This window comes from Actinia tenebrosa, unplaced genomic scaffold (assembly GCF_029948245.1).
Source record: "Actinia tenebrosa isolate PJP-AT-01 unplaced genomic scaffold, QUT_ActTen_1.0 PGA_scaffold10__47_contigs__length_13832649, whole genome shotgun sequence".
In the NCBI taxonomy this organism is placed as follows: Eukaryota; Metazoa; Cnidaria; class Anthozoa; order Actiniaria; family Actiniidae; genus Actinia; species Actinia tenebrosa.
In genome coordinates, this window is record NW_028292570.1 from 3,181,519 (window position 1) to 3,192,020 (window position 10,502).

The 10,502-nt window shown below is 36.7% G+C and overlaps 1 protein-coding gene across 3 annotated transcripts in view; it reads left to right on the plus strand.

The window, feature by feature from the left end:
- LOC116305818 (uncharacterized) overlaps positions 1-6,125 on the plus strand; it is a 74,728-nt gene extending 68,603 nt beyond the window's left edge. For 2 of the 3 annotated variants that reach the window (XM_089026519.1, XM_089026518.1), the window contains exons 17-24: positions 480-623; positions 1,149-1,348; positions 1,978-2,113; positions 2,487-2,612; positions 2,909-3,004; positions 3,307-3,317; positions 3,571-3,703; positions 4,628-6,125. In XM_089026519.1, the coding sequence (XP_088882645.1) occupies positions 480-623; positions 1,149-1,348; positions 1,978-2,113; positions 2,487-2,612; positions 2,909-3,004; positions 3,307-3,317; positions 3,571-3,703; positions 4,628-4,846 (1,065 nt within the window). In that variant the 3' untranslated portion in view covers positions 4,847-6,125. Of the gene's footprint in view, positions 1-479; positions 624-1,148; positions 1,349-1,977; positions 2,114-2,486; positions 2,613-2,908; positions 3,005-3,306; positions 3,318-3,570; positions 3,704-4,512 lie in introns of all 3 variants that reach the window. The other variant, XM_089026520.1, reaches the window with a different exon arrangement.
- Positions 6,126-10,502: the final 4,377 nt, after the last annotated feature.

Sequence of the window (10,502 nt, forward strand, 5' to 3'; positions counted from 1 at the left end):
CCCCCCTTCGTGTGCGTGTGTTTATATGTGTTCATGTTTCTTTTTTCTTTGTTCGTACTTTCGTTCTTTCATGCGCGCATTCTTTCTTTCCTGGATTTTTTGTATTCCTTCCATAGAGACTTTACCTTTGACTGCGATGCACTCCCTTTTCAGACCACGTGTCATTCCCTTGTATATTATTACTTTGTTCAACAATTTGGGCGTAATGTTTTCCCATCTCAGACCATGTGTCATTCTCTCGAGAATAAGATTCTTATTTTAGTCTTACCCATATTCATACGTTTCTCATACATAACCATTAAACAAAGAAATGATACTTTAGGGAATGACATGTGATCTGAGATAAAAAAGTTACACCCAACGTTATGGCTACGCCTTGTGAATCCGAACTACTTTGACAACGTGATGACGCAATTTATCGTCAATAAGAGGACAGACACATAAAACAACTGATGTCAATTTGTTAATGTTTTTTTCAGGGCGCGACAACGATAGCTCGGTTCATCGAGAAAGGCGTGTCTGCTTTAGTACACTGCAGTGATGGTTGGGATCGTACGTCACAACTGACGTCATTAGCTCAAATATTACTGGATCCTTACTATAGAACCTTTACAGGTTTCCTGGTAAGTATGGATCATACTGATTGACCAACCGGTAGGAAGACCAACTGATTGACCAACTGACTGATTGACGGATGAACTGAATAAATGAATGACTGATGTACCGACCGACTGGCCGACTAACTGACTGATTTCCTGATTGATGGATGAAGTGAATAAATGGCTGACTGATGTACCGACCGACTGGCCGACCAACTGACTGATTTCCTGATTGATGGATGAAGTGAATAAATGACTGACTGATGCACCGACCGACTGGCCGACCAACTGACTGATTTCCTGATTGATGGATGAAGTGAATAAATGACTGACTGATGTATCGACCGACTGGCCGACCAACTGACTGATTTCCTGATTGACGGATTAACTGAATAAATGACTGACTGATGTACTGACCGACTGACTGATAGAAGGATAGCCCGACTAACTAACTGTACCGACAGACCTGACTGACTGACTAACCAACTGCCCAACTGTTTGACCGACCTGGTGCCTACATTATTGACAGTCTTGTTGTTTGTGTTTCAGGTTCTTATAGAAAAGGAATGGATTTCTTTTGGGCATCGTTTCCGGGATCGTTTAGGTCATCCATCATGTCCCAGCCAGAGGTCACCTATCTTCTTACAGTTTCTGGATTGTGTTTGGCAGATTTATCGCCAGTTTCCCACAGCCTTTGAATTCACTTCAGATTTGATTCTGCAGATAGCAGATCATATGAACTCACAATGGTACGCATTTTTATTTGGAATCAAGAGTGGCGTAGCGAACGTGCACACGCCCCTCACCTCTGGGGTCTTGGGTTAAATCTATTAGAGTCGATTTCATATGTGAGTCAAATTTGTTAAGTCTCGTTCTTGATTTGTGGTTGTTGAGATTTGAAGGTCGATTTTCCGTTCGCAAAACCTAACACGCTACGAATTCTTATCCTACCAGTGAGTTAGCCGTGCCCTGACTTAGATCAGCCCAGAGGTTGTTTCAGGGTTCTCTCTGTGAGTTAGCCGTGCCCTGACTTAGATCAGCCCAGAGGTTGTTTCAGGGTTCTCTCTGTGAGTTAGCCGTGCCCTGACTTAGATCAGCCCAGAGGTTTTTTCAGGGTTCAATCTGTAAGTTAGCCGTGCTCACACTGAGATCAGCCCAGAGGCCGTTTCAGGGTAGAGTTAAGGCATTTAACCCGTGAAATAAAAATTAATAGTCAACGTGTAATAGTCAATTAGACACTAGAAAACAATGGAATTAAGGTCTACTAAAGCGTGGTAGTCTAATATCTATTTCCCGGGTTTAATGACTTCACTCCATCGATAAAATTTAAAGGTTTTTAAACCAGTCAATAAACGGATATTCATATTCTATTTATCAGGTTTGGTAACTTTCTTCATAACAACGTGAGGGATCGTCACCTCACGTTCGTCTCTAGATCCACGGTATCCCTGTGGTCTCATTTATATGCATTACAGGAGGAAATGAAGAATACCCAGTATTCTCTCTGCTCTGAGGTACGAAAAAGGGCATGGCAAGCCCCCTTAATGTGTTAAACCGAAGGTATTTGGTATTTGATGCAAGAAGGATTGATAAGGAATCCATCCATCCTTCCATCAATCCACCCACTCCCCCCCCCCCCCCCCCCATTCCATTCTTCAATCCCATCCAACCAACTGCCCATCCCATCCAATCGCCCATCCCATCCCATCCAACCAACCACCCATCCCATCCAACCAACCAACCGCCCATCCTGTCCAACCAACCAACCGCCCATCCCATCCAACCAACCGCCCATCACATCCAATTCCATCCAAGCGTCAAGTTGGTTTTTCTATTTTTTTATCGATTGATTGATTGAGTCTTTTTTTCTTCTCTCATTTCTATCAGACCTTATTACCAGCCTCGAGTCTAAGAAGGCTCCAGCTATGGAGTGACTATTTCCTACGATACGATGAGACAGCATGGAGTGCTGTAGACGTGATTGATATTGACGAGGAAACAAGTGCAACGCAGGTAGGGATATGTTGCTATACATCACTATGGTAACCTGATTACATATATCTGATAGTTTTTCGAAGGACCGAATTGATTCCCCTCTCTATTGACTGGAAAACATTTTGATCCATTTCCTATTTGAAGGTTTTTCGATGGTGCGAAAAGTGAATTGAATTGATTCTTTTGTTGCGTAAAATGCTCGAATTCATTGTTAATGCTACCTCATATGTAACACGGTTACTGATTCCATCCATTCAGGATACTTGAGTTCAATGTCCATTGTGCTCCAAGATCTTTCTTTTGTTGTATAATAGGTCAAGAGCCAACCTGATACCGTAGTGTGGGTACCTGATGAACGTGTGAAGGAATGCCATGATTGTAAGCAGAGATTTACTAGATGGAAAAGAAAGGTAAAACGTCCACTTAACAAATAGACAACAGTTTTTTATTTGTCTGTTCTCTTAGTTATGATAAAAAATAACCAATCAGCTCACGAGAAATTTGTAATTTATTGTAACATTGTTTATTGATTTGTAATAAAACATTATGTTATTAGCCATTCCGAGGTCGAGGAAAACATTGGGTCGAGTTCTTATTATAGTGCATTGTGGGACTGTTTGAGGGACATATAAGCAGGTCTATTACAGGATATTTTTGTAACTTTCTGCTTTTTTCTTCCTTTCTTTTATTAATCATTTGATGGCATCTTCAGCATCATTGTCGGTAAGTTGTCTCTAATTTATAGGAGATGCATGCATCCATGCATTCATCCATCCATCCATCCACGCATCCATCCATGCATCCATCCATGCATGCATGCATCCATCCATCCATCCATCCATGCATCCATCCACATCCATCCGTCCGTCCATCCGTCCATCCGTCCATCCGTCCATCCGTCCATTCATACTTACAGTACATACAATACATCCGGTTTTCTTTTCACACTGACTTTTCAAATACAACTTCCTCGTAGTGCATGCGGTCAGGTGTTTTGTGGTGACTGCTCAAAACAAAAGATCACTCTCCCCCAGTTTGGCTACACAAATCCTGAACGAGTATGCGAATCCTGCTATCAACAAAACAAGATGACATCCAAGGAAGAGGAGGCGAGTACTAGTGTTATGTTACAAACTCTTAGCGTGTATACCTTCCCATGGGTGTAACAGGAACAGGAACGTGGCTGACATGTTTGCCATGTTGGGTGACCAAGACCAAATCAATATTTGTGCAAGTCATCCAACATGGCGGTTATGATGTCACATGCACAAGAACAACAGACATGTCTGCCATGTTGGGTGACATAAGAGATACCAAGACAAAATCATTTGTCCTAGTCATCCAACATGGCGGTTATGACATCACATGCACAAGAACAAAAGACATGTCTGCCATGTTGGATGACATAAGAGATACCAAGACAAAATCATTTGTCCTAGTCATCCAACATGGCGGTTATGACATCACATGCACAAAAACAAAAGACATGTCTGCCATGTTGGATGACATAAGAGATACCAAGACAAAATCATTTGTCCAAGTCATCCAACATGGCGGTTATGATGTCACATGCACAAGAACAACAGACATGTCCACCATTTTGGTGTTGATATGACAAAAAACAAGACCTAATATTTTTGTCAAGTCAACGAACTTGGTGGAAAAGAATAAAGAAAATAATAATTTTCAAGGGTATACATTTGAAATGAAAAAACATTAGCTTTTAAGTAAAAAGGGTCCCAATCCCTAAAAGAAATAATACTGAAGGAAATGAGACATGGTCTGAAATGGTAAAACATTTTGCTATCAGTTCTATCATTCTTCGCTCATAGTTCTTTTCGCTTTTCTTACAGACTTTTCTTCCTTTTCTCTTGCCTAACAGCTAATATTTCCTTCTTTTAAAAATTCTTCACTTCAGGAGGAAGACGAGTTCGAAGTTATCAATACACCTCCTCCTTAACAGACTCTCTCCTCTTATGCTAACCGCGTCTCCTGATGGAGAACTGATGGATCAATCGTTTGATGTCTTGAAGGTGGGGACTACAGGCGCGAAGCTGGAAGTAAGGACTCTACTGGACGGAAAGCAAGAAAACAAGAGCGACGGTGAAATTAGTGATAGTGATAGTAGTTGGGAGGGTGTTCATGAAAATGTATACGCTGATGATGATGATGATGACGACGATGGTGATGATAATGGTGTCAACTCTAAAAACGACACGCATGAAATCAAATGTGTTGACGGTTATTTTTAGAAATTCTCAAAAGTATATCGTCGGTAGACGTCACAGATGACATTAAAAATGACGTCATCTATGGTGACGTAATTTGGTAAGCATCTTCACTTGGGTGAAAATGTTAGAAAATTCTTTAAATGGATGATTTTTCATAACCATGAAAAAGGTACCGATGTCAATGTAGTCATCTGGTAATCACCCGCTCCATTAAAGATGATCAGGATATTTTTAATGGTTTCTACTAAATTTCCAAAAAAAAATAGCCACACTAGGTATTTGTACCTTAGAGATACAGTTTGGGTCCACTACACTGCTCCTTCTGTCCTTTCCTGCCTAACAAGAATCAATACTTTTTATAGGCTTGCTATTTCTACATGCGAGTTCCAACAAACATTTTTAAATATAAATATTCACTTACTGTGGAGTACCACAGAGATCAGCTTTGGGTACACTACACTCTTCCTCCGGTTTTGGCTGCCTCTTAAAGTGCAAATGAACCCTTCGACAATACTTTCAGTACTGATCATACATGAAGTAAATAGTTGAATGGTAAAATATTTCTTGATTTGAGTGATGCGTTTCTAAATTATGAAGGTTTATACTTTCAATATGCTAATAAGTGTGACGTCTATTAAGGCTTAATTAAATGTACAAAATCGAACTGGTTCATAGATACAGTATTTAAAAAGCATCATTATTTTACTCATGGTTTACATGAAAGCTATTTAAAATTTTTATTTTCAAAATGACCAGCATTAAGTATTACTAGTTACAACAAAAACACTCAAATACCTTACCTGACGTCATCATCATTAACATATTGGAAGTATAAACCTTCCTAACTTAGAGACGCGTCACTCAAATCAAGAAATATTTTACCAATCAACTATTTACTTTATGCAGAACCGGTACTGAATGTATTGTCAAAGGGTTCATGTGCACTTTAAAAATATATGATTTCTCATCTACTGATACTGGCTAAGTTTCAATCTACCAAATGTACTTCAGTGTAAATCATATAGATGTATTATCATATATTCGCTTTCATACGGCGTACCACAAGGATCAGGTTTGGGTCCACCACAGCTTCGAGAAGAAATAGCATTCAATCTTTTATACTCAATGGCATGCATTTCTACAAAGATTATTCATATATATTTTATAATATTAAATATTTGAGATACTATACGCGCTCTGATTTGTTTGAAATAAAATAAAAATTCTAGAAAATATCATAAAGAGAAATACTTTTTTGTCATATTTCAATATCATCAGTAAACAATATTAATCCTAGCAATAGATGATTTTAAAGGTTTGCATCAAGCTTTTATACACTTTTAACTCAATAAGATTGTCGTCTTAAATTGAAATAAAAGTCGAGTACAGTATTTCCAAACAAAACTGAATAAGAATAATTAATTGAATTATATGTTATTCCCGTTTCTTTACCCTAATTTCTTAATCATTAATTATTTTTAAATTTGTGGAAAAAATTACTAATAACGATGTGAAGGCAAAAACAAAAAACAAAACTGTCTCACGTAAACAAAACTTAAAATTAAAATATATATAATTAATTTAATGATTTATCTTCAATCTCTGCTAATAGCATTACGAATGCACCAGAAATGTGTTTTTCGTTATCTAACAAAACCTTCAACAGCAGCTGTATAATGGGATTGATGCCTTAATGCTCTCAATTAATCAAAATTCTTGATTGTTAAAGATAAACATTTCGATAATTACTAAGATATCTAAAGATTGATTGATCATAGCATGGGAAACAAGGCCAAATTAAATTGTGTTATAATAGTTTGTTTGTTTGTTTACCAGGGTTTCAGACTAAAGTAGTGTTTATGTTCTTTCTTTCATTCTTTCTTTCTCTCTCTCTCTCTCTCTCTCTCTCTCTCTCTCTCTCTCTTTCTCTCTAAGAGCTTTAGAAACATGGTTACTAACGAAATTAAGAAATCTAAAGTTTCTTACTATCACTCTAGAATTAAAGACAATTATGGAAATCCTAAAGCACTGTGGAAAACAATAAATAACCTTACTGGTAGAAGCAATTCTACAAGTAATTCCATCACTGAATTAAAAATTAACAATTGCACTTTTAATGACCCAGCAGAAATTGCCGACTTAATGAATAGTCATTTTTCCAGAATTGGCAATACACTGGTCGCAGAGATGGAGAGAGGTATCATTGATTTCCAGGATTTCCTCAGACCAGTTGAATTTAATTTCAATTTTGTGGAGATCTCTAGTGACTTAGTTCTGAAGTTTTTAGCAATATGCCAACAGATAAAGCCACAGGACTGGACAACATATCTTGTCGGCTTTTAAAAGAAGCTGCTCCCATAATTGCTCCTATCATAGCTAATATCATAAATACGTCATTTGCTAAGGGAATTTTCCCTTCACTTTGGAAAAGAGCTAAAGTGATCCCTCTACATAAGGCCAAGGATCGTAATGATCCAAATAATTATAGGCCAATATCTATTCTCCCTATTTTATCTAAAATTTGTGAGAGGGCAGCTTATGACCAATTATATGCCTATTTTAATAAATTCAATCTCTTAACTAAGTATCAATCTGGCTTTCGACCCTTACATTCTACTGTTACTGCTTTATTAGAGGCTACAAATGATTGGTATACTAACATGGATAGTGGCTTAACTAACCTTGTAGTTTCCTTAGATTTAGCGAAAGCCTTTGATACTGTTTCACATGACATCCTAATTTCTAAACTTAAGCACTATGGGGTTGGTGGAGTAGCATTAGATTTCTTTCGTTCTTACTTAACTGATAGAAGTCAATGCTGTACCATTGAAACCTATACCTCAAATCCAGTAACTGTAACGAGCGGTGTTCCACAGGGCTCGATTTTAGGTCCGTTACTGTTTATAATTTATATTAATGACTTGCCTCATTGTCTCGAAATTAGTCAGCCTCGTCTTTATGCTGATGACACCCTAATTAGTTACGCATCAAAGTCAACTACTGAACTCTATGATAAAGTGAATTTAGATTTACTGTGTGTCAGTGACTGGCTATTGGCTAATAAGCTGAGTTTGAATGTAGTAAAATCTGAATATATGTTAATTGGATCAAATTTTCAGCTTTCAAATTTGGGAATTTCTTCGCATATCATGATTAAGGATCAAGAGGTAAAGAGGGTAACCTCTTCAAAACACCTTGGTGTGTATTTAGATCAAAACCTAACTTGGGATGTTCATATTGAAAACTTATGTAAGAAAACTGGCTCTTCCATTAATGGTTTAAAACAAGCCAGAGATTTTGTCCCTCTTGATACCTTAATACTTATGTATAAGGCTCTTATTCAACCGTTATTTGATTACTGTGATCTTGTTTGGAGTAATTTAAACAAAGGCCAAGCAGACCGACTTCAAAAGTTGCAGAACAGAGCTGCCCGAATCATAACCTTTCAGGGCTATGACATAAGGTCAGCAGACATCTTGCAACAATTGAATTGGGACCGCTTGGCTATAAGACGCGAAAAGCGCCTTTCTCTCATGATATATGATATTTTGCATGACAATACTCCATCTTATTTACAAGATCTTTTCTCAAAAAGTAAAGATTCAAATGCTTATAAATCTAAATTGAGAAATATCGAAGATAAATTAGAAATTCAAACCATTCCAAGGACTGAATTCCTTAAAAAGAGTTTCTCTTACAGAGGAGCTAAATTATGGAATTCTATTCCTTCACATATCCGAACTTCATCCTCTAGGTTAGTTTTTAATAAGAATTTGTCTAATTGGCAGTCGGATAGTACCTAGTCACTTTATATTTATCATTTATACGCATTTTAATAGCTATATATATAGTTCATATTATTTAATTCATTTTTAAATATATCACATATTATATGTAAATCTCTTTCTTATGAAGTACGACTTTCATGTAAAGAAGTGTATGACACTTATGAAACTATCGTCCTCAAATAAAGGTGCATTCATTCATGCATTCATTCATTCATTCATTCATTCTTTCTTTTTCTCTCTTTCTCTCTTTCTCTCTTTCTCTCTTTCTCTCTTTCTCTCTTCCTTTCTTTCTTTCTTTCTCCACCCCCTCCCCTTCCCATTTGTGTGGTTTGCAGTCATACTCAAATTGTTTTAAAGTAGATATACCCTTCAGTATTGATTCTGCATGAATCATGACGTCACAGTTTTAAACATATTTGAAGTATAAACCTTTATACTACTTTAAACACGCAACACTCAAACCAAGAAATATTTTACTGTTACCTATACACTTAAGGCTTAAATGCACTTTCAAATGCATACTGAGACAAAAGAAAGAAAAAAGAGCTTATTATCATGATAAAAAAGGCAGGAAGGTCTTCGTTAGAAATCCTTCGTTTTCAACGAGCCTTCTTAGGTGTCTATGAAAACAAATTACTAATTTGTTTACTAAATTGGGAATTTGTCTGACATAAAACTTAAACAGAGGTATAATAAGCTATCAGCGGCCTTTTTTGATTAAAAAAAAAAAAAGACAAAGAAAAAAAGCTTTGACGTTCTACTTCAACTGTTGCCTAAAAGTAGCGAAAGTATTATAACTGCGTTTTCAAAAATCGCAGAAAAAGTGTACGCGCACGCGTTTTCCCGCCTTTTATTTTCCCGCCAATTTAGATAGAATTTACAATCTTTATTTTATCATATTATTATGAAAACATTTTTACCATGAACTAATTCTAAAAAGAAATCTAACTTAGGGAACTTCTTATTAAAGTGAGAACTTCATTTTTAATAACAATTAAGTTCTAGAATTAATGAATAAAGTTTTTCCCCTAAGGACAGGGTGCCAGCGGAAGTTTAAACTTTGAATCGAAATATCTTCAAATTGGTTGATCATTTGTCTTCTCTTCCTCTCTTAATTTCAGCTAATCTTTCTTTATCAAAGCTACTATTCATCGTTCGTTTATCAACGACATTTCTTGTTTCCTTGAACACGGACATTATATCCTTATGTTAGAGATTGTGAAAATATATCTTAAGGGTGTTGTCTCTTATCTAGACTGTTGATTATTCTAATAAAAAAAGTCTAAGGGAGCCATGCTGTACGTTAGGCATAGAAAGAGCTTTAATAAACTTCCAAAGGAAAACGTTTCTTGCTTCACTCCATAACTACTGCAGTATTATTTTTTTCTTTGGTTCGACTAAAGCCCTAGTTAACCTGACTTTGTATTTGTAGACGCCATCTTAAATTGAATTGTAAATTTATTAACATTACTGACTGACCGTTGGTCGGGAATTGTTATTAAAAAAGCCAACTTATGTTTTTTTTTTACGACAATGCAAGAGAAAAGCTCCAACTGACAAAATAAATGAGAAAAGTGGCGCCAAAGTGAGCAAAAGGGCCCCGTGAGTCTTTGCGAATAATGAAATTGAAAAAACATGGGAGCTGAGTAAGGAATACAAAGAAAAACAAAACAAAAAACGAGTGGCAACGTACTGTTTTGCTTCTTAGTTCTCTTCCTCTAAGATGAAATTTGAAATAATACGCGCCTTGATGTCGAAGATAGCGGAGAGACTTGAGTTAATCGAAGTGAGTTGATAAAATACGAAATTTAAAAAAAACCTTGTTCACTTGCCTCACCATGGCAACATGACGTCACAGGGATGAATGCGCAGCAGCTTTCAAAGAATGA